The 24,723-nt window shown below is 40.0% G+C and overlaps 1 protein-coding gene across 2 annotated transcripts in view; it reads right to left on the reverse strand.

The window, feature by feature from the left end:
• Window positions 1-24,723, reverse strand: part of EPB41L4A (erythrocyte membrane protein band 4.1 like 4A) — a 275,254-nt gene that overhangs the window by 111,124 nt on the left and 139,407 nt on the right. For both annotated transcript variants that reach the window (XM_032627984.1, XM_032627985.1), the window contains exons 4-5: window positions 12,834-12,885; window positions 6,218-6,296 (exon numbers count right to left, since the gene is read on the reverse strand). In XM_032627984.1, the coding sequence (XP_032483875.1) occupies window positions 6,218-6,296; window positions 12,834-12,885 (131 nt within the window). The remainder of the gene's footprint in view (window positions 1-6,217; window positions 6,297-12,833; window positions 12,886-24,723) is intronic.

Below are 24,723 nucleotides of genomic sequence, written 5' to 3' on the forward strand. Positions count from 1 at the left end.
GAAGAACAGGCAAAGGAGATTTGCTTAAAGAAGAGATGCTGTTCTTTCCAGAACCCAAACAGGAGGTTCTCCTGAGACTTCTGGGGCCCAAGACAGCCAGGAAGGCTCACAGCAATGAAGGCTGAAGTGTATCTTCCAATGACTTGAGACCCTGGTGAGGAAACTGAAAGATATGAGGACAAGTAGAAGTTTGATTTCTGGTGCCAGCAAAATGTGACACTGAGACATCTGGGAGGAGAGCACCTGCCTACAGGAAAGGCAGGACGGTTTTCTGCATCCAACAGAGAGGGATGCAGCCTGTGACAGGAGCCTAATCATTTTGGATGAAACTTAATGTGCAGGACAGAAGGAAATGTTTAAATAATAACATAGTACTGAACACTGTGGGGGAAATAGCATGTATGACTTAAGAAAAAGAAAAGGAGGAGAGAAAGCACCCACTGACTCTCAAGAGAAAATGACAAAGATTGGGAATAACATTTTTGCAGTTTAAAACTGATGATAAACATATAGGAGCAAAGAGTAGCAGTACCACCTTGTATTTATATAGTCCTTTAAAGGTCACAATGTCTTTTGAATCCATACTGAAATGTGACCCACAGCTCAACTCAGATGTGTTGAGACCCATTAACTTCACTTAGAGAAGGAGACAGGGACACCGGAAGAGAATGTGTGACTGAAGGTCACTCAGCTCATAAAGAAGCTAAAACACACTAACCTTAACAAAGAGAAGGATATGGATTACCCAGTATAATAATAATAAATAATTGACGAGCTTAATGTCAATCCCCAACAAAGTACAATAAAATATTAAAAACCAAACACCTGTTTTCAGAAGCTAAAATGTATTCATCATGAACAAGTCATTTGGAACTAACATTATTCTCTTTTTAGAAAGAGTTAAAATTTCAGTGTCATCACACATAGGGTTGTCAGCAAAGCAACAGGCAGACTCACTCACTCAGACCCACTCACTCTCCGTCTTCTCTCTCTGGAGGACTGAAACCATAGCTCTCTTTTGGTCACTATAGAATCTCCTTGTCCTCAGTGCACTGGACAACAATGCTCCACACAGTACTGAAAGGACGGTGAGTGAGTGAGTGAATTCTGTCTTTATGTACAAATTCAAGAAATGCAGGCTAGAGGGCAGTAGTAGGATACTCTGATTAATGGATTGACTTTAACCTGGAAGACCTATCCTCAGGGCTCCAAGTTGGTCTTTTCCTCCCTAATTTTTTAGTCAGTAATTTGAAAATATAAGATAATCATTATTTCTATTTTAACTACCCCCACCAACTACTGAACACTTCATTTTTGCATTATGGTAAGTACTTGGCATTATTATCTTATATATTCCTCCATCATCTTTTATTTATTTATTTTTGGCTGCATTGGGTCTTCGTTGCTGCGTGCAGGCTTTCCCTAGTTGCAGCGAGCAGGGGCTACTCTTTGTTGTGGTGTGCGGGCTTCTCATTGAGGTGCCTTCTCTTGTTGCGGAGCATGGGCTCTAGGCACGCGGACTTCAGTAGTTGTGCCTCACGGGCTCTAGAGCACAGGCTCAGTAGTTGTGGCGCATGGGCTTAGCTGCTCCGAGGCATGTGGGATCTTCCCGGATCAGGGCTCAAACCCATGTCCCCTGCATTGGCTGGTGGATTCTTAACCACTGCACCACCTGGGAAGTCCCCCATCATCTTTCTGAAGAAATACTATAATGCCATTTTACAAACAAGAAAACTGAGACTTTAAAAGGTTATGTAATCTTCTCAAGATAACACAACCAGTGAGTGGCAGAGCAAGGCTGCAAATCCCAGCCTGTCTGCCTCCAAAGGGTGCCTTCTTAACGAATATGTGCATTATGCTTATCGAATCTGCAGAAGATAGCTATGAATGACACATAATACATGGAAGGCTGTCATAATATTTTGAATCAGAATTGAAAATAAGTTTAAAAGATGTCATGAGGACACAAATTATTTTAAAAACTGATAAAGAGATTAGATTTATTTCACATAAACCTAGAAAGAAAACCTAGTGCTGATGACAGAAGTTCCAGAGATCTTTTATTTCTTATTGAACTTCCAACTGCTTTGTGAAGCAGTAAGGTTTCCTCTCTTTAAAATGTTTAAGAAGAAAGAAGCTGGCTAATATCTCAGGAACTTTTCATAAAAATGGAGGGTAGGATATATGACCTCAGAGTCCCCCAACTTCATCTATTCAGAAAACATTTTAGAGCACATAGCAGGTACTCCCAGTTGAAGCAATTCTATTAACTTATATTTTTCATAGTCTGAAGCCTTATTTTTTAATGTATCCCATTCATCTAAAAAATTTTCCCCCTAGATACAATGTCCTCCTGGAATACGTCATCTAGCATGATAATTTATCTACATGAGAAGATTCAATGCAGCATCACATATAATTTTAAAAAGGAAACAAGCTGGGTAGTCATCCACAAGGGTGTGAGTAAAACAAATGGGTTAGATGGTGAAAGAGGTCTGTAATCGTATGTATGAAATTGTGTGACTTTCAAAAAAAACTATACATGGAAGAATAAGTAAAAGCATGTTTAGGGGCTTCCCTGGTGGTGACCCGGTGGTTAAGACTCTGTGCTTCCAATGCAGGGGGCGCAGGTTTGATCCCTGGCTGGGGAACTAAAATCCCACATGTGCGCAGCCAAAAAAAAAGGGGAGCTGTGTGACTCTGTACTATATTTTGTCCTTTAACTGCTCTTAGATGGAATCACCACAATAAAAATAATTATTATTTTTTTTTAAAAGAAGCATGTTTATTTGTGATGACCTAGAGGGGTGGGATAGGGAGGCTCAAGAGGGAGGGGATATGGGGATATATGTATACTTATAGCTGATTCACTTTGTTGTACAGCAGAAACCAACATAACATTGTAAAGCAATTATACTCCAATAAAGAAAAAATAAATAAAATAAAATAATAAAATAAAATTCAGGGAAAAAAAGCATGTTTACTGTACCTTTATTTTTCATATCAAAAAATTACAAACTATATATAAAATAGATGGAATAAGAACCAACTGTATAACACAGGGAACTATATTCAATATCTTGTAATAACCTATGACAGAAAAGAATCCGAAAAAGAATATATATGTGTATGTATAATGAATCACTTTGCTGTACACCTGAAACACTGTAAATCAACTATACTTCAATTTTTTAAATTAAATTTCATAAAAAAGAAATAGAAGAGAGAAAGTGAAGGAAAAAAATTACAAACAACCTAAGAGCCAGTACAGAATAGGTTGGAACAATTTTCCAATGAACGGAAGCAAGATAAATGTTCGACTTGAAAATGCTGGCCTAAGTATGCTTTTCCTTTAGTAGCTTGTTTTGGAGGATTCTGTCTTTTGGTTTCAGTTTTTGCTTTAGCCAAAATTATCTCATGTAATTGACTCCCTTCCCTTTTTAAGGTCCATTATGCCTAACCATTTAAGTTAGCATATTCATGCAAATCAATGATTTTATCTCTAGGATATACTAAGAGTCAGTATACAATAATATCACATTAAATGCTCATTTAACTTACTTAAATTCGACTCTATGTTTTATACAATAAAAACAAATTATTATAGATCATGGCCACTAACTAAGCCAACAATATCATCTGGTTCTTTACATGAAATGGTCTAAAACTCGAAGAAAAAAAGGCTGTATTCAATATATTGTGCGGTTGTAGATTACACACAAATCCATATGTTCTGCTAATGAGCTGTTAGTAGATTCTAAAGGGAAATTTCTCTTCATCATCAGTATTTGGTAAACAGATGTGAAGTAATGCATTATAAAACACTGCTCTTTTCCCCCCTTCTTAATACTAAATCAAGTATCTTTTGGAATCTAACTCTCATTTAAGATGTAACTCACTGGGGGACTTCCCTGGTGGCGCAGTGGTTAAGAATCGGCCTGCCAGTGCAGGGGACACGGGTTCGATCTCTGGTCCGGGAAGATCCCACACGCCGCAGAGCAGCAAAGCCCATGCGCCACAACTACTGAGCCTGCACTCTAGGGACCGTGTGTCGCAACTACTGAGCCCGAGTGCTGCAACTACCGAGCCCGAGTGCTGCAACTACCGAAGCCCACGTACCTAGAGCCCATGTTCCGCAACAAGAGAAGCCACCACAATGAGAAGCCCGTGCACTGCAATGAAGAATAGCCCCCGCTCTCCATAACTAGAGAAAGCCCGTGCGCAGGAACGAAAAACCAACGCAGCCAAAAAAAAAAGGCTCCCCTGGTGGCGCAGTGGTTGAGAGTCCGCCTGCCGATGCAGGGGACGCAGGTTTGTGCACCGGTCCGGGAGGATTCCGCGTGCCGCAGAGCGGCTGGGCCCGTGGGCCATGGCCGCTGAGCCTGCGCGTCCGGAGCCTGTGCTCCACAACGGGAGAGGCCGCAGCAGTGAGAGGCCCACGTACCACACACACACACACAAAAAGACGTAACTCACTGAACCACCAGAGCAAGAGAGAACGAAATAATAAGTGCTAGTATTTATCAAGCACTTAACTACGAGCCGAAAGCACTTAACTATGAGCCGAAACAACCAACTTATAAGAGCTTTACAAACATTATTCCATTTAATGCTTACAAAAACCTTACGATACAGGTACATCTCCAATATTACAGGTGAGGAAATTGAGCACAGAGAGGTTACTGATAACATCAAAATGAAGAACTTTCCTTATATTTTCATAAAATGTTGTGCCTTGTAATTCCCTAATGAGTTACAGATATAAATGTGCATTTATACCACTTGGACTCAGTTTCCCCATAAGCCCTCAACTCAGAAATCCCTCTTGAATGCAAAGACTCTTCATGAAATTGTAGCCCTGCCTTTGCAAGTGTTCGTTAACAATGTGGTGATAGGAGACGCAAAGCAGATGTCAGCACAGTTCTACAAATGAGGCTTAATTACAGCACTTCAGAGCGGAAGAGAAAAAGTCTGATTAGCTGACCCTCTTCTCACTCTTCTGTGTGCAGTGCAGAATCAAGACAAAAGAAAGTCTAAGGAAAAAGATGAAAGGACAGAATAGAAACAAGACCATAGACTGTCTTAGTTATCAAGGAGATGATTTCCAATTTTCTGAGCAATGCATTAGGCTTTACTCAAGCCAATGATGGGCTCACTAGGAAAACTGACCATTTAGAGTTAAGTTAGGGAAAACGCTTCTGTTTTTGCTATCACATGCAGGCAGGTCACTAGTGGAATAAGTGAAAACATAATGCTATTGTCTGCTCTTTATAAGCCATTTTCAAATGTTGGTGTGGGCTGCTTTAACAATATAATCAATACGAATCAGAAATTCTGTCTTAACTGAAATATTTGATGACAAAGGTAAAGTAATGCATTAAAAAACACTGGGTTTTTTCTCTCCCTTAATACTAAAAGCAATTATCTTTTCATTTTCCATAGAGATGAATGAAATCCCTGAACAGCTGATATTTAAGCTACAACAATTAAAGAGAAGTGAGTGGCTCTTCAAGTTTATAATTACGTATGCAAACTCAGCATCAAAATACTGTCTCTACATGAATGAATTTATCCATGAAACAGAAACAGACTCACAGACATAGAGAACAGACTTGTGGTTGCCAAGGGGGAGGTGGGGTGGGGAGGGAGGGATTGGGAGTTTGGAATTAGCAGATGCAAACTATTATATATAGAATGGATAAACAACAAGGTCCTACTGTATAGCACAGGGAACTATATTCAACCATGGGAACTATATTCAACCATGGGAAAAGAATATGAAAAAGAATATATATGTATATGTATAACTGAATCACTTTGCTGTACAGCAGAAACTAACAAAACATTGTAAATCAACTGTACTTCTATAAAATAAATTTAAAAATATATATATCCTCCATTTATGCAGTTCAGATGGCTACGTTTACAGGACTACAAAGACTGAATGCATCCTTCACAATAACAATACAGAAATATCCCATCACAGCAGATGCAGAATCTATTATCATGTCACCCAGGTCCATTCCATTGTTCAAACACATCTATCATCAGACACTGAACTGCCTCATGCAATGCTAGTTTAAATTTAACTCTCACAGTAGTCCCATTACAAAATGCCTGCAGACACCCATCCAAATATTTGACCCCACTTTGTTTTAAATAAAGCCTTTTGTATATGTCATACATGTACTGATCAAAAGCAAAGTCAGTACTATACCTGGTTATTTCTTCTTTAAGCTTACATGGATCTTCGGCATAGAATTTAATACCAAAATACAAAGTATACGGAGGTCCAGCTAAAAATAAGAAATAGAAATTAAATTTCACATTATAAATTAGTCAAAGTAGTAGTGTAATATTACACAACTACTAAAAATTACACTCAGCAAAAATATTTGCAAACCATATACTGGATAAGGGGTTAATATCCAAAATATATGAGGAACTTATACAACTCAATAGCAAAAAAACAAATAACCCAATTACAATAATGGAACCTAAATAAACATTTTTCCAAAGAAGACATTTAAATGGCCAGAAGATACATGAAAAGATATTCAACATGGCTAATCATCAGGAAAATGCAAATCAAAACCACAGTGAGATGCCAGCCTCACAGCTACAAGAAAGGCTATTGTCAAAAAGACAAAAGTGGGGCTTCCCTGGTGGTGCAGTGGTTGAGAGTCCGCCTGCCGATGCAGGGGACACGGGTTCGTGCCCCAGTCCAGGAGGATCCCACATGCCACGGAGCAGCTGGGCCCGTGAGCCATGGCCACTGGGCCTGCACGTCCGGAGCCTGTGCTCCGCAATGGGAGAGGCCACAACAGTGAGAGGCCCGTGTACCGCAAAAAAAAAAAAAAAAAAAAAAAAAAGACAAAAGTGTTGATGAGGATGTGGAGAAAGGGGAAGCCTTGTGCACTGTTGGTGGGATGGAAATTGATCAAACCATTAGGGAAAACAGTATGGAAGTTCCTCAGAAAGTTAAAAACAGAGCTACCATATGAGCCAACAATCCCACTACTGGGTATTTATCAAAAGGAAATGAAATCAGGATCTCCAAGAGATGTATGCACCCCCATTTTCACTGCAACATTATTTACAAAAGCCAAGACATGGAAACAACCTATCAGTAGATGAATGTGCACAAAGAAATGGGATATACAAACACAATGTAATATTATTCAGCCATGAAAAGAAGGAAATCCTCCCATTTGTGACAACATGGATGAACCTGGAGAACATTAAGCTATGTGCAACAAGCCAGACACAAAAAAACAAATACTGCCTGATCTCACTTATATGTGGAATCTAAAACAGTCACATGCCTAAGTGCAGAGAGTAGAATGGTGGCTGCACAGGGCCAGGAGGAAGGAGACATGGGAAGCTGTCAGTCAAACAGTAAAAAGTGTCAGTTATGCAAGATGAATGAGTTCTGGTGATTTAATGTAGAGTTTGGGGACGATAGTTAACTATTGTATACTACTACTGTATTCCATACTTGAAATTGGCTAAGAGGATAGATCTTAATTTAAATCTTCTCACCCCACGCCCACCCCGGTAACTATGCCAAGGTTATAGATAAATTATTTAGCTTGATGTGGTACTCTTTTCACAATGTATACGTCTGTCAAAACATCAAGTTGTACACCTTAAATATATACAAATTTTTTATGTCAAAGATACCTCAACAAAGTTGTTTAAAAAATTACACTCACCAAGAATCTCTAAAGACAGAAAATGCAAAATGAAAAAACAAGGGTTCAGAATTGGGCAATAGTAAGGCTTCAACTATGTAGTTACCTATGTAGTATGGGTCTATGTGCTCATAAACACAAGAAAAAAGACAGGACCAAATACATTAGAATATTGCCAGTTCTTCTCATCTCTGGTTAGTGAGATAAGCACAAGTTTTATTTATTTCTAATTTTTCCATTTTTCACATTTTCTACAACATATGTATTTTTCATAATGAAGAAAGAGTACTGATAAACAAAATGAATAGTTTTAAAAACCACCCAAGTATTGCAAAAAGTACCCCCCAAATCTGCAAAATGGTGGAAACAATTTAAATACTCAGCAGCAGGTGGACCATTTAAGTCAACCACAGGACATACACAGGGTACCATTCAACCGTTTAAATGGGCAGAGGGGAACTTTATGTACTGATGGGAAAAGATCACCAAGCTCTATTTCTGACTGCAGAAATATGACTCCTTCTGTGTGTAAAAGAAAGTTATCTGTTAAAATATGGGCCCACACCCCAACAGAAGAATGCATAAGAAATTACCAAGAGTGGTAAACTTTGGGAAGAGGGGCTGTAAACTTTTTTTGCTCAGCTTTATTGAGGTATAAGCGACAAATTAAAGTATAAGATATTTAAAAGTATACATTGTGAAAGCATTTCTCCCCAGCAAGCTAATTAACACATCCATCCCCTCACATACTAACTTTTCCTTTCAGTGAGAACATTTAAATTCTACTTTTAGCAAAACTGATAAGTCAGAAATTTCTTATCATGTATATCTCTTACCATTTAAAAACAAAATTATCAGTGAGGCTATGTGGTAGGATTAGGAGCAATATTTGTTTCATTCTTAAACTTTTCTGAATCTAAAAATATGTTCTTACATATTTAAGAACACATTTCTCATCTCAGTCATTTACCACACACAGAAGAACTACATGCACAAATACCAAATATATATGAAACAAAATCTGGAATTGTACCTGGGAAAATATAAAATATAATTAAACACTCATACTGTGCAAGAGGACACAAGCCCCTTCGTTTGCCAGCCACATTATATTTTCACTAGAAATATTTCTATTTCAGAAGGTACAAATATAACCTGCACTGTTTCCAAAACTGCATACTTCTGAGCAGTGTGGTAAGTAGATCTTATATTAAATCTGTTTTAAAATGGATTTGTTACCTGGTGCACCAATCCGTGGTCATAGTTTCTAATTATTTTCTCCAACAAAAGCTCTCCCACACAAATAAAAAAGATATGAAACAGGCACCTGTGTAAAAATACTTCCACCCACACACTGTTATCCCAAGTCTCTGATACTGTATAACAGACATACAGTTTATTTTCATTTTTAACTAAGTAAATAAAGTCACAAATTTAGAAGCTGGGGAGAGGAAGTTACATAGAACAACAGATAACAAAGCCATAATGAACTTACAATATATGAACTATGTTATTATTTATTATTATTATGACACACAAGCTATGTGTATAAAATCCCTGTTCCTGGAACAAAGAAGACAAGCAACACTAGGGCCTCGCCCTGCTCCCCTAAGCTACGCCTTCCTGTGTAAGGCACACCTTAGGCTGGAGCTTTTTTAGAAACTAAATTTTAAAAGAAACTTTGTTACAATTTACGGTTAGAGTTGATTCCATATGTCTGAGTTCTATGTTTCCTTATTTCTGACAAACAGACCTCTACACCTGAACACAGATGTCAAGGAGGCACTGACTGTTAAGTATTTAGAAAAGCCAGGAAGTCCACCCGCTGCTGATCTGTGCCAATCAAACTCTGTGTTACTGAGCAGATGGGTCCACCTGCACCTGCAGGACACCAGGGCTGGCATCTGGGGGCAGAAGGAGCACAGATGCTGCTGAGATGGTACACAAAGGGAGGAAGGCCTTGTCCAGACTCCAGAGCTGCTTTTATTCTCTGGAACATGACAGATTGCACCCTATTGACCAAGCCTAAATAGTTGAAATGTATTTAGTGATGAGCAGTTAAGCAGAAGTTTGAAAAATATATAATGAAAAACGTTGTTTGGACTAATTTTCTTTAAGGACTTTTGGCCCAAATCAGCCCTCCCTTTCCCACTTACATACAAAGTGTCTGGTATCCAAATATATAAATTACTATTCGACTGTATTTGATAATGTGCAAAAATGTTTCCTAAACATCTGATTCCCAACAAGCATCTGGTAACATATGCAAGGCAGGAAAAGCTCCAAGGAGGTAAAGCAACTCGTCCAAGATCCCAATGATGAGAACCACGTTTGCTAGTACTTAGAGTTCAGTGCCTGCTGGCCACTATTGCATACAGGCTCTCAGGGAAAATATTATAACACCTTTAGAGCAAGCAAATACTTCATCTACACATCACTGTTTTATAGATCAATCAAAGGCTAGAGAAATGGAGATTTTGGAGCAAGGATATGTCTACCTAGGTATTTTTTGGCTTCCTAGCCTAAGACTGACTATAAATATCAGGTGCTGATGAAGTAAATTCCTAGATTATCATCTTGATCTATGTCTTTCCACAGAGTCTACCTTTAAGAAATCCTTATGTAAAGTAAATTAATGTTGTTTTACTCTAGCAAAATAGAAGCCAGAAACTGGGAATCCTCTAATCTACCTTTTGTGAAGACTAATTTCAAGGCCTTTAATGATAATAGTCTCCCATTAGCTCAGGATAACTAAATCATAATGCACCTATGAGAATCCTGACGACTAGCAGATATTCTGTCATTTTTACAGATATTCCTTCTGACTTATCTGCTGGAGATGTGAGAGCCATTCTCCCTTGTTAATTATCAAACTATCTTATGAGATAAAAAATTATGCATTATTCACTTACATAACTTTTCTTCAATTGTAATATCAGTGTTTTATTCTTCCTGTACGTCAAATTTTTAATAGGATGACATTTATTTAGGATGAGAAAGTAATTGCATTACAGATTATAGATATTAAACATAATATTTCATGCCATGTAATGAAATAGATACTTCAAATGCTCTTAGGAACACTTGAATAATACACCTTAAATAAAATAATTTCTATTTTTCTTCATCATTTGGGTAGAAATCTGAACTTTTTTCTTATAAAAAACCTTTGCATTTGTTTTAAAATAACAATTCCTGAAATTTTTGGACTGGTATTTTTTTTATTTTTTTATACAGCAGGTTCTTATTAGTCATCCATTTTATACACATCAGTGTATACATGTCAATCCCAATAGCCCAATTCATCACACCACCACCCTCACCACCACACGCCCCCGCCGCTTTCCCCGCTTGGTGTCCATACGTTTGTCCTCTACATCTGTGTCTCTCTTTCTGCCCTGCAAACTGGTTCATCTGTACCATTTTTCTAGTTGAACTGGTAATAAAATAAGTGGTTCAAATGGACAAGATAGATATTTACTGTATTTATTATTATACCTGAGTATTTTGGAAAAGTGCAGATTTCTAGATCCCAAGGGATGAGACTTGTTAAACTGGAGTGCCTACCTCTTGGAAGTTTTCTGCATTCACAGCTAATCACATAAACCTCCTGCTTCCCCTCAGCCTTTAGTGGGCAGTTTGCTCACTCAAGAAGCACGTGGTATTAGAAGTCAGAAGGTCAGGACTTCAGTCATCCCTCTGCTGTCAAGCAGCGTCTCATCCATGGCAGGTCATAAGCTGTTTCTGATTAGGATTTACTCCTGTGTAGGCTGAGTAGGCAGAACTTGATGATGTCTAAGGTATATATTTTGAGGCCTCCAGCCCCATCTTTGAAACCTGTTGCCCACTCCCATCCAGAATGCTGGCCCCTAGCGGCTATGTTTGCACTGACCTTGCAAAAAGCCTAGACATAGCTGACAGGACTGAAGTGAGCTACTGACTCAAACTGGGCTGGTCCGACACCCGCCCTAGAATTCGGAATTGCAATTCAGAGACAGTCAGTGCACTTCTGCCTGTGGCTAGAGCTGTAACTTGGAAACTGAGGAGGCTTAAAGAGAGCCAGGCCACAGACAGAAACAAAAATGATGCTGATGTTCAGAGAAACAGTACTCACTGAGTCCCTGACTGTTCATTCTGCAGTTCTTAGCTCCCAGTTCCTTTCTGAGGCACAGCTCGGTTCCTGCCCTTGGGGGTCCGTAAAGCATCATGTGACCCATTTTACCACAGGGAGTGAGCCAATACATATGGAAAGTACAGAATCAGAATGGGGGTAGGAGAGGCCAGAAGAATCCACTAGATCTTATTAGCAATAATTTGTACATTAAAGCAAAATGGTCTAATGATACAGTTTCAGTTTGGGAAGATGGAAAACATTTTGGAGATGGACAGTGGTAATGGCTGCATAACAATGTGAACGTACTTAACGTTGCTGAATTGTACACCCCCAAGTGGTCAAAGTGGTACACCTTATGTTCTATACCGATATTTTACCATAATTTTAATAAAGACGATTTAAAAATAACTACTGTTCTGCATACTTAAGGGCTGCAAGTGTGTGTGCACATGCACATTTATAAATAAAAACTTGGGTTATGGAAATTAACGTTAATGAATATAACCTTAATTAGACTCTGAGTCACCTAGTAAGATGCACATTGATAAAATTAAAACCAAAACAGATGAGTCCTTTCTGAAGCCACAGCAATCTTTCAGGTTACGAGGGCACTCCTTAATTACCATCTCAGCCAACTGAATAATGTGAAGGGCAAGACCACTCCTTAACCCAAGAAACCCAAGCACTTTAAAAGGTCGGATGTCCACCTCTTTTTCAAACCAGTGCCTCTCTGCCTTTTCTGTCTGAAGGTGAAATTTTAAAGACAGTGGAAAAGTCACAGACAAAAGTCCCGGCCAGGTGCATACAAAATCCAAATTCAATACTCAGATCCACTCAGAGTCTTTATCTATACAAATCTAATCAGAGTTTGCAGAGACCTGGCAACGTACAAACACCCATCTCCATATTCTGGCACTCAAGTGCTAATATTCACCTACGTAGTATTAAAGCCTATTTCTGCACCCATCTAATCATGGACATTATATTATTTTCAAATTTGAACAAAGTTAAAATCAAATACCTACTGTTGATCAGTTCTTTGTGTTCAGCTAGGGTTTTCGCAGGATCCAGCCAATACTGTGTGAGGAAGAAAAGGGTAATTACATAAATTAGTTGCTTTTCATTGGCCTTCGCTTCAAGAGTATTTGGAAAGTGTTATTTTTTTAAATAACATTTAAATAATAAGTAAAACATTTCATTTATGCTATATACACATAAACTTACATAAGAGTTTTCTGTTGCTAGGACATTAAAAGAAAAGAAAAATGTCAACGTTTGGAGAGAAGCAGAGAAGAGAAACAGGAGAGAGCCCATGCTGGGTTCTTAGTTGAATTCTCGTACTGGTTATGAGATCAGTAACATCAAGATGCTAGTGAGTGAACTTCTTACCGCCTCTGGTGGGAAAACAACGGCTGCAGAGAATGCCCCCCAATCTCTTTCCAGAGTCCCTGTAACAATTCCCCTACAGACATGTCTACCCCTAAAATGTCTTTACTCTTTTCATATCCAGTCCCATCCCTTACAGGTATTGCTGCTAGATGTAAGGAAGAAAGCAACCAAATCAAATCACATCCTCATTAAGCAATCCAGGAGAGGTGGCTCAGCACAGTGACTGAAGGTTCGAGTCCCAGAGCAGACCGGTCTGGATTCTGTCCTGGCTCTCCCCTCATTATCACCATGTAGCTTGGAACCAGTTACTGGACCTCCCTCTCTGAACCTTCGTAGGCTTGCTAGGGGGATTAAATCAACTAAGTCATGCGAAGTCTTCAGAAGAGCCCCTGGCTCACGCTAAGCATGCAACACATGCTAGTGATGATTATTATTAAGGTGTGATGGTCATTCTTAATAAGTGCCATTAGCCAGTCTAAGGTACTTGCTTATTAATTCAAATTAATTTTTGATGAATAGAATTTTAGACAGTGATGGGAGAATTGGGGGCTCTGTGGAGAGGCCTTCCTTTAAATCTCACCTTTGTGAAATAAAATCACTGAAAGAAAAAGAAACAAGCCTTCTGCCTCATCTTCATGTGGAGGAAGCACAGGGGAGAAGCAAACCAAGTACAAAGGGGACACCCGGGGCTCCCATAGAAGCACACAGTCGAAGGGATTCCACTGCCTGGAAAGTCGGGGGTGGTGGGCAAGGTGGAAACTTTACCCTGTTGTTCTGGCCAAATGCTGGAGATTCCAAGGGCTGAGGTAACCAGTTTCCATTTTCTCATGTTCCCGGATGAAGAAGGAGCAATTCTCATAGCAGGGAGGTAGGAGCTGGTCCACCTTGAGCCACATCATTCCTAGCACTCTTGTGTTTGTCCTGGTGAAATCATTCACACTCTCCTGACCACACTGGATCAAGAATCACAAGCCACAAAAGGAGTCTAAGAGAACCTTTCTGCCCAGCTTCCCTTTCTCTGCCCCTCCACTAAGGGCAGAAATGCTTGCTCTGCTATATAACAGTAGCAGTAATTATAAATAGTAATTATAATATTTTACATAATCCCCTTACCTTTTATTCCTAATTACATATAAAAGTCATTCATCCTAAATGAATGTCATAATCATTTTATTGTAAGATTTTATTACAATACTTAACTCTATTCATGTACACATAATCTTCACTATTTGCCACTCCTAGAGCAGTTTCAGATTTTCCAACTTTTTCAAAAGGTAACCAATATAAACGGGTAGCAACTTATGACACAATGTTCATTACTCCGCTCCTTATCACGTCTCAATTTTTGAAGGTCTAGAAACACTCACTTTTAAAGTAAAAAAGATACATTTGAAGAAGAGGCCATAATCAGTGAACTGCTTTTGAAGCCCACAATGGCTAAAGATGTGGCTTTGGTGTTAAAATAAATGGCTCCCAGGGAAACACTGATTCATTCAAATCAAGTAAAATCAATTCAAATGCTCAGCTGTGTGTTGGACACAGAGCAGACCCTTTCCTCTAGGTATATAAAGCTATGGCTGCTTCCCACAAAATGGAAACATTAGGTGGGTGGACTGTTTCTTGCAATTCATGTTAAACAAAAGGGTTTGACTATCCCTGGATTTTTCAAGTAAGATAAAACCAAGGAAAACACACTCAACCATAAACACTTGCATCAGGTTTCTATTGCTGCCATAACAAGTTATCACAAATGTAGAGGCTTACAACACCACCCATTTATTAACTCCAAGGTCTGCAGATGAGTTGGTTTCTTTGCTCTAGGTTTCCCAAGGCCAAAATCAAGATGTCAGCTGGCTGGGGTCCTGGAGGGTTATTCGGGGAGGAGACCCTACCCACAAGAGCACTTTTGGGAGGAGACTTGGAGTTGGGCCATGAGAGGCCTTCCCAGTTTTCTCCAGATGTCAAGGCACACATAATACTAGGCCTTACACTGCACTAAGTGCTTGGGGCAAGAAAGGAGGGGAGGGAAGAGGCCTCTGGTCTTCCTCCTCTGTCTAATCTCATCTTGAAACTAGTAAAAGACAGAAATTGCAAGAGAGTTTCCTTTTAACATCATCATCTCCCCCCAAAACAAACTTTACAAACATTTTCCTCAAACCGAATCATTGTCTGTCTGTTTTCCCCTCCAGAATGATTTCCAGTCATTAAAAAGCCAGGTAAAGAAAACAAGAAGGAAATTTTAAACTAAATGTAACGGAAAAGACTGGTTAATCTCTTAAAATTTTTCACCTAATGATAGTCTGTACACTTTTAAAATAAATCTTTCCTTGAGAGCAATCAGATTTGTGAGGTGAAAAAGTACAATGAAGTTTCTGAGATGAGTTAGAAATTACAATTTTGCAGCAAAAAAGGAAGAGTCAAGACTCAGCCAAAGGCTGCTCACTGCACATTAGATACGCTAAATATCAATCCAGCGCTTGCCGCGCACGCATTGCATTTGATCTAAATGGAAACCAGGGGTTACAGAGGTCAGACAATGATAAATGCCCCAGAACGTACATAATAAAACACGAGCCACCAGGTTCCATAAGCTAGCATTTAAAATGTAAAACCCACTTACGCTCAACCAAAGGAAAGAAATGACCTTGGAACCAAAGCAGCCATCCCATGATGACACTTGTCACCACACATTATCAACAAGCAATCAAACACAGCACATGTGTGATCACCATGAAACACATCAGGCAGCTGCTCCATCACCAGTGAGAAAAAAGGGCACAGAATTTGCCAATGAACACAGCATCCCAGTTTCAGTTTTAGGGTCTACATTCAGAATATTCACCTATATCCAGAATGGATGTAGGCTCTAAAACTGTGATACCATTCATTCACTTAACATTTGTGGAATACCCACTACATATATTCTTTATATGTCATGTCAGATCTTGTCTTGGGGAGTGTAGGAAAACACAAATGACTGAAACTTTTCCCTGACCGTGGCGCACCCACAGTTTACCAGACACATAGACACAGAGTTGAAATATAATGTGGTGAGATGATCATGTGTATAAAATGAATACATATGAGACAAAAAGATGATGTAAAAAGAAAATGAGCTCTTCAGGGTAAGTACAGGAAGGCATCATTGAAGAGAAAACCTTTGAACAGCATGCTCGCAAATAAAAAAACTTTCCCAAAATAGAAATGGAGAACACAGCCCTAAGTTTTTATAAGAATGATATCTAACAGCTCCACTGCTCTTAAAGCTAATGGATCCATTTTTAAGTAACAACATAGAACACAATACTCCAAGTCCTTTATAGCTGAGGACTTCCTGAAATCAGTGCTACCTGATAACTAGTAACTGTGCAGCTAAGAAATCAATGTTCCTGAAGGACTTCCAGAAAAAGAAGACCTGAAGGACTTCCAGAAGCAATGTCCCATTCAGTCTTCCCATCTGTCCTGGGTTGGGGGAAAGAGAGAAGCAGAGAGCTGAGCAGTGGTCACTGGTGCTGGGCTACAGAACAGCTTTCCTGAACTGCGCTTGCTACCTAGACAGTCACGAGGAGAGACAGCCCCCATCTCTCTCATCATCTCTCAACATTCAAGCTGTTCAGTCTCTAGGAAAATCTTTCCATCCTGCCCCCTTCCTGTCCCCCATCTCCTCTCTCTCTCCTATTTCAAACTTATATCCTATAGTTCTGTATATCCTCACAAGCTGAATTAGATCCTATTTTGCAGGAAGATAAGGTGACAATTAACCAAAACAGACCCTGCTCTCTCATCCTGATTTCTACAGTGGGCTTCCTAACACAGGAGAATGTTAACAAACTGTAACTCCAATACCCAATCACCGAGGAGTCAAGATGACAAGCCCTCCTTGGCAATGACTCTTTGCCAGGGTGCAGGAGTCCAGTAGTTAGGGGGCCTTACCTCTTCAGTCCTGTCAATCTTAATAATGGCATTTATGCAACCCGAAGAGAAATGACAGATGGGCACAAGTTTCTTCTTACTCTCTGACAGTCTTGGCTAAATGCCCTGAGCGTCTTTTATCCACCTTGGCTGATCATGTCTCGATTTCATCAACTTCCTAGGTAACAGTCTCAAAATTAGATTTTAAAACTCTAACGCTGTCCAGTAAACCAATATCCTAATCTTCAAAAGATATGTATTAAATTCAGGGTCCAACCTTCCATTTGTCAACTGTTCTTTTGGAGTCTCCTAGAGCTCTAATAGTAGAATAAGCCCTAAAACATCTTACATAAAGCATGGACAGCATCAAATAAAAAGAGCTTTGCTGCATCTTATTTAACACTGAGTATAATTCTGACTCACCTTTGGAGAATTTAAGAATACCACAATGATATTTAATAATGTTTCCTCTAGATCAAAAAAAAAGACTTTAAAAGCACAGTCTTCATCAATATAACAAAATAACTTCTTGATCTAAGGGAGTATGAAAAGTTGACAATCTATAAGTGACAATGGAGCCAAAAAGATCTCAAAAAAGGATACTACGAAAAAAAAATAAAAAAAAAAAAAAAAAAAAAAAGGATACTACGGCTCATTCCTGCAGAGTTCTAGGACTTGACGTAATTTGTACATAGGTTCCCAGAAATCCAGGACTATGGTGATAGCTATTTGTACTTTGTCCACACTCATTTTCCAGTGTCCCTATATAGACACATCTCAGGCCTTCTAAGCAACATTCACAGGACGTGGTTTTAATTTGCTCCTTGGTATCAATCACAGAAGCCTTAGGACCTCAGGTAAAACCACCGTCACAGAGCTAACTCACAGCAGGGACAGAAACCAGGGCTTGCCATTAGGCCATCACTGAGGGAAGTGTGTGTGGGGGGGGTGGTGGTAACTGGGCCCCATTTTTTTCAACAAAAGTGGATTCCAATTAATTACTGTTGGACCATCTGGCTCCTCAAGAAGTGTCACTGGCCCCAGGGACTATTCCTCAGTTCTTTCACATGGACCCTGGCACCACCTAAGACCTAGAGAAGTAACAACAGTAACAGCTAATGCTTATTAAATGCTTACCATGTGCCAGGCACTGTTGAAGACTTTACATTCATTCACTCATTTAGTCCTCTTAATACCTCGATGAATTAGGAACTACTATAATTACCACTTGACAAATGAGGAAACTGAACCACTGATTAAACAACTTGCCCCAAAATACAGAACAGCAGGTCCAAGGAACTGAAGCCCTTTCCATCTTACATTCAAACCAAGCCATTCTCAAGAATATTGTCCTAATAGGAATGCACAATCTCAATTTCAAGATTTATACATTCAACTCACTACCAACTCCTCTTTTCCAAGCTCACCCCTGCTAATATTCTGATTCCACCAGGATACACAAGTCAGAGATCCTACTACCTTTTCACCGTCTCTCTTCCCTGTCCCAACCCAGGTCCTCACTTTGCTCACGATCCGTTATCTTCATTCACTCGCAGTTATCGTCAGTTCCCTTGAACGATCTTCCCTCCATGATATCCACTGAAAAAAACACCCGCCAACTCTCTGCCTTCTCCATGCCAAAACCTGAGAGGCTGACCATGACTGGAGACTCAAATTGTACAATCACAGATGCGCTCACTTTAAAGTCATTATCAGTAACCCAAGGGAACCCTTGGTACCACTCAGAATCCTACAATATTTTATTCTTTCACCTGCCTGGATAACTCCTTCACACTTTCTCCTCCCCCTTTCTCGCTCTCAGCTGATGACCTTGCTTATTTCACTTAGAAAACTGAAGCCATGAGGAGAGAACATGTATGCATTCTCACAGCATCTACCAACCTGCCTGTATCTGTGCTGGTGTCCTGTCTTCTCTCTGTCTTTTCACTGTGGATGAATGGCCACGCTCCACTTAAGCCCATCCCTTCCCATCTATTCAGGAACTTGGTTCCAGCAATTTTCTGCTCTCTTCCCTGCATCATCAAAGTTTCCCTTTCCATAGAATCATTCCTGGCTGAATACATGCTTTTATTTCTCCCATATTAAAACACACACACACAGAGACACACACACACACACACACCTTTTTGATCCCTATATCTGCCCATTTTACTTCTGTACTTTAAGTCAAATCTCTGGGGAAAAAATTCTATAGTCTACTTCCTCTCACTCCCTCTTTTTTTCATTTGGTCAGTATTGATTTATTGGATGCATCCCTTCTACATCCAGCAATGTCCTATCTACTTTGGGATATGCAGAGATGCAAAGACATGGTGAGATATAAGACATGGCCCATTAATCAAAAAACTTAGAATTTACTTTGAGATTTAACAACTGTAGCTTGCCTTTATTGGCCTCACTATATGTCTGGAACTATTCTAAGCCCATTTCTGGATTTGTTATCTCATTCAATTGGTTCAATTGAAAAGGTTCAAGTAGAATAGAAGTTTGATTTTTCCTCACATCACAGTACTGGGCAGATAAATTAGTTGATAGGGCTTGTTATGAGTCGATGAATATGAAATCATTTTCTAAATTATAAAATGCCATATGGGGAGTGTTGGGAATTTCACGTACGGTGGTAATTTGGGGAGTAGTTTCAGGTTAGAGAAGACTTTAAAAAAACAGATAGAGCATAGAGCTTAGATTATGACTCCCTATTTACAGATGGGGTATTTAAGTCTCTGAAAGGCCTAGTGATGTGTTCAAGGTCATATTGCCAATGAGTCAGGGAATCATTCAAGTCTCCTGACAATGGGTCAGTACGCTTTCCTCTAATCCTAATACCACTGGCCAAGTATACAACCAAGCCAAAAGGAAGACTAAAAGTGTAGTGGGGTGGACTAGACAGTCTCAGTTATGGATTAACATCATTATTTGCTCTAGCACACCAATAATACCCAGAGAAGAAAATAAGGGTCATGGAAAACTCTAATTTGTAGTTTGAAAAAAACAAAACTGAAAACAATGGTATTTTACATGTTTAGCACACCTATTTTGTGCCAGGCATTGTACTAGATGTTTTGCATATTATTTTTTCACATCATCCTTTTGACAACCTTTTAAGAAAAGTACTTCTATCCCCATTTTATAGATGGAGATAGAATGATGGCCCAAAGTTCCACAATTGGCCAACTGGGAAGCAGAGATTCAAACTCAAATATGCCTGTATCCAAAATACATACCATCTCCACTCTCTCACTATGCCTTCACTCAAGTGGAATAAATCTGCTATGTGAACTGTTCTCTAGTCTTCATTATTTATTTTTCCCAAATGTGATCATAATTTCTTATCCAAGGGATAAGGCCTCTCACCCCCTCTTCAGTCCACTTTAGAACCCACTCTAGTTCCTACTACAATGACCTCCAATAGTTGTTAAATCTAACGACAGGTGAAGAGTCTTAACCCACTGTCTTGAAATACCTTTGTCATGTGGTCTGTAGTATACCACTCCCTCTGTCCTTTCCTCCTACCTTTTTGGCCACATCTTCACAATCTCCTTTGCTGATTGTTCACTGTCTCCTAACCAGGAAAGGCTGGATTGCCCTGAGCTCACATCTTACAACCAGGCTCCTGGCTTTAAATGACATCTATACATGACAACTCCCAAATGTATGGCCAGACCAGAACTGCCCCCTGAAGCCAACTGCCTACTTGACATCTCCACTAAGATGCCTATTAGAATCTTAAAGTTTCCATGTTCAAAGAGGAAATGATTCTACTCCCTCCCAGAAAAACCTGTTCTCCTGCAGTCTTCGCCATCTCAGTAAATGGTACAAAACTCTTCCATTGGCTCCAGTCAATGCCTCTTTATTGTCTATCTCTTCTATCAATCTGCAAATCCTGTTGGCTTATGTTAAAAATATAAATAAGATCTGTCAAATTCTTACCACTCCCAGATCCAAGCAGTCATCACCATTCACCTGGATTTCTTAAACAACTCCATTAATGGTATCCCTTCTTCTCTGCATTTGAAGGAATGCTTTAAAATGTAGATCAGATCAGTTTATTCTCCTTCTCAACATCCTCCAGTGGTTTCCCTTCTTACTCAACTGAAATCCAAAGTCCTTACGATGGTCTATAAGGCCGTATATGATCTGGCCCTACTCCCCTTCACTCTCCATTGTGTGTTTTGAGAATGAGGCAGCAGGAAGGACCTTAAGGAGACTGTTAGTGGAAGGCGCAGGGCCTTCAAGGGGGCCTAAAGGAAAGCGAAGAGAAAGCTGTTGGAAGCGGGAAGAAAGAAGACCTGACTCTTCAGGCAGAAAGTTTAGCAGTGCTGTTGCCTGGGGCAACATGGAAAATAAAAGATGCACCTAATGAACTAGATGATCCAGATAAGATTTCCAGGCGGACTGGGGAAACTGCTGATTGACTTGCCCCCGACAATGAAATCTAAAAGGAAAGAGATAAGCTGAAAACAAGCTGTGAAATATAAAGGATCCAGGACTTACTAGGCTTGAAATAAAATTCTCTCACCCCTAGACTTATCAGAAGGCAAATGATGCTACAATTAAGAAATGGCTCCTGGGCAAAGACTGAATCCAGAGCGCTGCCAGGAAATTATGAATGTAACTGTAAAACTTTACTAAGTCTTCAAAAGATCTAATATGATGCCTCATAAACTAAGAAAGGGTCCTCTAAGAATCTTAAGGGCAGTTTTTCCCAAAAGTTTTACAAGGAATCTAAGGTATAGAAGAGCTTATTTCAAAGCAATTTGTCAGTGTTGCCTTTGTCTAATAAAGCTGATTATAAATTGATTCACAAGAAATCCACAAAGTTCTTTGAAGAAATTCTATCAGGGGACTTCCCTGGTGGTCCAGTGGTTAAGAATCCGCCTTCCAATGCAGAGATGCAGGTTGGATCTCTGATCCAGGAACTAAGATCCCATATGCTGCGGGGCAACTAAGCCCGCATACTGCAACTACGGAGCCCACATGCCACAATTACAGAGCCCACACGCCACAACTACTGAGCCCACATGCCACAACTAGAGAGAATCCTGTGTGCCGCAACGAAAGATCGCGAGTGCCGCAACTAAGAACTGATGCAGCCAAAAATAATAAATAAATTTTTTTTTTTCCTGCGGTATGCGGGCCTCTCACTGTTGTGGCCTCTGCCGTTGCGGAGCACAGGCTCCAGATGTGCAGGCTCAACGGCCATGGCTCATGGGCCCAGCCGCTCCGCGGCATGTGGGATCTTCCCAGACCGGGGAATGAGCCCGTGTCCCCTGCATCGGCAGGCGGACTCTCAACCACTGCGCCACCAGGGAAGCCCCAATAATTTTTTTTTTTAAAAGGAATTTTATCAGCTAGAGTTGAAAGGACAGAGATCCTACACACTGAAAAGAGGTCTTTGGACCCCAATCTTCATCAGGCAAAAAGCAGACTGAGAATACTACTCAGCTGCAAACATACATTACTTTTACAGAAAGGGAAGGAAAACTCAGAGAACAGAACCAAAAGCCCAGAGGGCAGAGCCAACTGTCACAAGAAGTAAGACCAAGCTCTAATCAAAGAAATGGCTACATGTGCCAAGCTAGATTTCAGAACTGTTATGGACTAGTGATTGCTATGTGCCTCCTGTTTTCCCTCATTCTAAATGCAACTTTTATACCACTTATCCTATCCCATGTGTGTCCCATCACTATATGCTGAATGGTGGTGGGGTATGTGGATATATATTTCTTACCCTCTTAATTCACAGGTCTTCAGATCAAGACGAACCATATTCAAGGGATTGAACTTGAAGAACAATACCCAAAGAGTCTGCCTTGATGGGCTCTTGGACCTTAAGTCTGAGTCCAATGTCATAATAAATGAGATTTACGAAGGCCTTGGGAGGGATAGGTGCATTTTATATGTAGGAGGAAGAGAAATAATTTTTGTCTGGAAAATAGACTCTCATGTTTTGAAACATGTGTGCAAATTTAGTTGACACTCCTCCCATCAAACGGGATAATCTAATCTCTCTTCCCTTTAAATGCAGGCTGGCCTTCTCTTCACCTCAAATCAGTAGAATACAGCAAAAGTAATACTCTCTGACTTCTGAGCTTAGTCATAAAAGGTGATAGTGCTTTTTCCCCCTCCCTCCCTCCCTCCCTCCCGACCTTCCTCTGGATGCCTGCCCTGGGAACCCAAACTCTACCCTGTGAGGAAGGCAAGCAACAACATGTAAAGTCTAGATGTAGGTGTTCTACCACCAGCCAAGCCCAAGCCAGTGCCAACACCAACCACCAGACACATGGCTGAGATTTCAGATAACTTCAGCCTCCAGCCTTTGAGCCTCTCCAGCTGAGACTAAGTGATGCAGAGCTGAGCTGTCCCTGCCAAGCCCTGTCCTCACCACAGGTTTATGAGTAGAGTTGCCTTTTTTTTTTTTTTTTTTGGCTGCACTACATGACTTGTGGGATTCTTAGTTCCCCAACCAGGGACTGAACCCACACCCTTGGCAGTGAAAGCACAGAGTCCTAACCACTGGACTGCCAGGGAATTCCCGGAGTTGTCTTAAGTCACTAAATTTTGAGGTGGCTTGTTATACAGCCATGATTAACAGGAACATGTGCCAATTCATCAAGATCTCTTTGATTTCTCACTCTTGCATACAACATGCTTGCTTTTCCTCCTGTGCTTAAATCATCTGTGAACCTGGTGAACATGCCCTAGCCCTCCACAGCTTCATCCCAGGTCCTGATATCAATACTGTAAGCCCTGGAACATACCTAGAGACTTCCTTCTAAGTTGATATAATTCAAAAATCAGTTCTCTCTGCTTAAGGCTTAACCAACTAAACTATCTTTCAATTTAACCATCATTTTTGCATTTAATCCACAAATATATCAACTTTTCTGTATATCTTTCTGAATTCTAAATATACTAGTTTTATCACAAATAAAGAGGTCAGACATGAGTCGGTTTTTTGGTTGTTAATAGAACCATGCTGGATTATAGGGACCAACTATTCTATCTCCTAGAAGCCCACAGATCATCCCTTGGACATGCCTTCCTGCCAAGCCACGACTATCTCCAGTGAGGCTGCTCTACAATTGCATCTAACAGGCTGTCGTAATCTCTCAGGGGCCAGTGTATTTAACCACAAATGAGTTTGGATTTCTTCTTCTTCTTCTTCTTTTTTATTTATTTGGTTGCACTGGGTCTCAGTTGCGGCATGCATGTGGGATCTAGCTCCCTGAGCAGGGATCGAACCCGGGTCCCCTGCATTGGGAGCGTGGAGTCTTAACCACTGCGCCACCAAGGAAGTCCCTGGATTTCTTCTTAACAATAAAAACAAACACGTCTTAAAGGTGACAGATTCTATGAGAAAAGTCCTGAATGCTGTGAGTGAACTTTAAGATATCAATTTTGTGCTGCTCAAGAGACTTTAGCTCTTCTTCAAGAAGTTTTGTCTATATTTTTGATAACTGAAGTTGCTACCTACACATTTCTAACATCTAGATAAGTGAGGCATCGTGGTTTAGACTATGGAATCATTTTCATCTTGAAATATAATCTTAAATCTGCCATGCTCTGAAACTGTAGTAACTGAAATAATAC

This window comes from Phocoena sinus, chromosome 3 (assembly GCF_008692025.1).
Source record: "Phocoena sinus isolate mPhoSin1 chromosome 3, mPhoSin1.pri, whole genome shotgun sequence".
Lineage (NCBI taxonomy): Eukaryota > Metazoa > Chordata > Mammalia > Artiodactyla > Phocoenidae > Phocoena > Phocoena sinus.